This window comes from Lottia gigantea (genome assembly GCF_000327385.1).
Source record: "Lottia gigantea unplaced genomic scaffold LOTGIsca_3104, whole genome shotgun sequence".
NCBI classification, from domain to species: Eukaryota; Metazoa; Mollusca; class Gastropoda; family Lottiidae; genus Lottia; species Lottia gigantea.
In genome coordinates, this window is record NW_008709031.1 from 1 (window position 1) to 1,698 (window position 1,698).

At 55.5% G+C, this 1,698-nt stretch overlaps 1 protein-coding gene across 1 annotated transcript; it reads right to left on the bottom strand.

Moving 5' to 3' along the window:
* Nucleotides 1-1,365: 1,365 nt before the first annotated feature.
* LOTGIDRAFT_147587 (hypothetical protein) lies at nucleotides 1,366-1,659 on the bottom strand (the record flags this gene model as incomplete). Its single annotated transcript, XM_009057862.1, has 2 exons — nucleotides 1,366-1,527; nucleotides 1,597-1,659. The coding sequence occupies 2 exons, from the start codon at nucleotides 1,657-1,659 to the stop codon at nucleotides 1,366-1,368; spliced, it is 225 nt and encodes a 74-aa protein (XP_009056110.1).
* Nucleotides 1,660-1,698: the final 39 nt, after the last annotated feature.

Genomic DNA, 1,698 nt, shown 5'->3' on the forward strand with positions numbered 1-1,698 from the left:
TCAGCGGGTATCTCGCTCGATCCGAGGCCGGTGATAAAGAAGGTAAACAAATATTGAATAAAAGCACCTTCTCGAGTTTGCCTTGCAAAAGCGTTCTTTTTCTCTTTCAGGACTAGAAGGGCCTTGACGGAGAAACAACCAAGCCGAAACAAAGAGCCGCTCGTCGAGAGCTTCGAGGCAATTAATCAGAAAAAAAAGACAAAAAACGACCAGACCAGCCTTCCCTTCCCCCGCCGACGTCTTCTTCAGAGCTTTTCCATCCCCTTGGGTCGTTCTTTAACCGCCTAGCAGAGCACCAGGCGAGAACGGCTTTTAGGGGGGGAAAGTTGCAAAGACGTCCGCGCGAGAGAGAGAGAGAAAGCAAAAGTCGACCGCGTGACGGGCCTCCTTTCCTTTCGTCACCTCCACGACTCTGTCTCAGCAGATTCTATCCTCCAGCCGCTTCGTCCAAAAAAAGAGCTGAACGTACAAAACGGTCTACCTTTAAGGAGACGGGACCCAGCGTCAAGACGCCAGTCGCGACTCCCAGTCTTGGGGAGTTTTTCCTGCCGGCCCTCGGACGAACGTGGCCGCGGGAGGACCCGCTGCCGCCATGTGCGTTCGAGACGTCGATGATCTTCACTGCAATTCACATCACTTAACGCGTCAGGCCGCGCTCTTCATCGACGCACGAGCCGAGTGATCCAACGCCTACGGTCGTACGTTTAACGTTTCATTTTAAGTGAGACGGCCGCCGAAACAAACGACGGCTCGCAACAACAAATTTGTGTCCTTGATAGTGTGGAAAAATAAGGTTTGACGACCGTGGGGAGAAGTGGCCGGCGGCTTGGCGTTTCCGCCAAGAGCTCTTTGAACGCACCCTGACCGCGCGAGTCGACAGATCTGCCTCCCCCCGACGAAAAGGGTCTCCGATGCAAGAGTTCGGTAGTTTCGATCTCTCTCTCCTACGTACCGGCACGGAAGGCGGACATTCCGAGGTGCTGCTACCCCCCCAGAGAGAAGCAGACCTCGCCACAGACTGGTAAAACCTCGCACTCTCTTTGCTTCAGAGCTTCGCCGCCGCTCGCGGACCGAGCGACAAGAGAGCAAGCGAAGGACCCCGGACGGGTCTCCTAACATCTGCCACACGCACTCGACGATTCGTCCAATCCAGAAAAAAAAAGTTTCGGTCAAGACACGACTGGCAGCCTTCCTCGCGAGGAGAGAATGCAAAATCCAGCGTGAAAAGAAAACGGTAATGATCCTTCCGCAGGTTCACCTACGGAAACCTTGTTACGACTTTTACTTCCTCTAAATGATTAAGCTCGAACGCCTTTCCGGGCCCACTCGAAAGCAGGCCCAGTCCAACGGCCTCGCTTAGCCATTCTATCGGAGGTAGCGACGGGCGGTGTGTACAAAAGGCAGGGACTTAATCGGCGCCAGCTGATGACGGACGCCTACTCGGAATTCCTCGTTCACGGGGCTGAGTTGCAAGCCCCGATCCCCAGCACGAAGACGATTGGCACGGTTAACCCGCAGTAGGCGAGACTGCCCCCGTGAAGGAACAGCCCCAACCTCCCCTCTCGGGGCGGGTTCCCGGCCTGACCAAACCAAGACCGTAGGCACTCGCGCTTTCGTCTTCAGTGTAGCGCGCGTGCGGCCCCGGACATCTAAGGGCATCACTGACCTGTTATTGATCTCTCTCACCTAGCTTAAGCT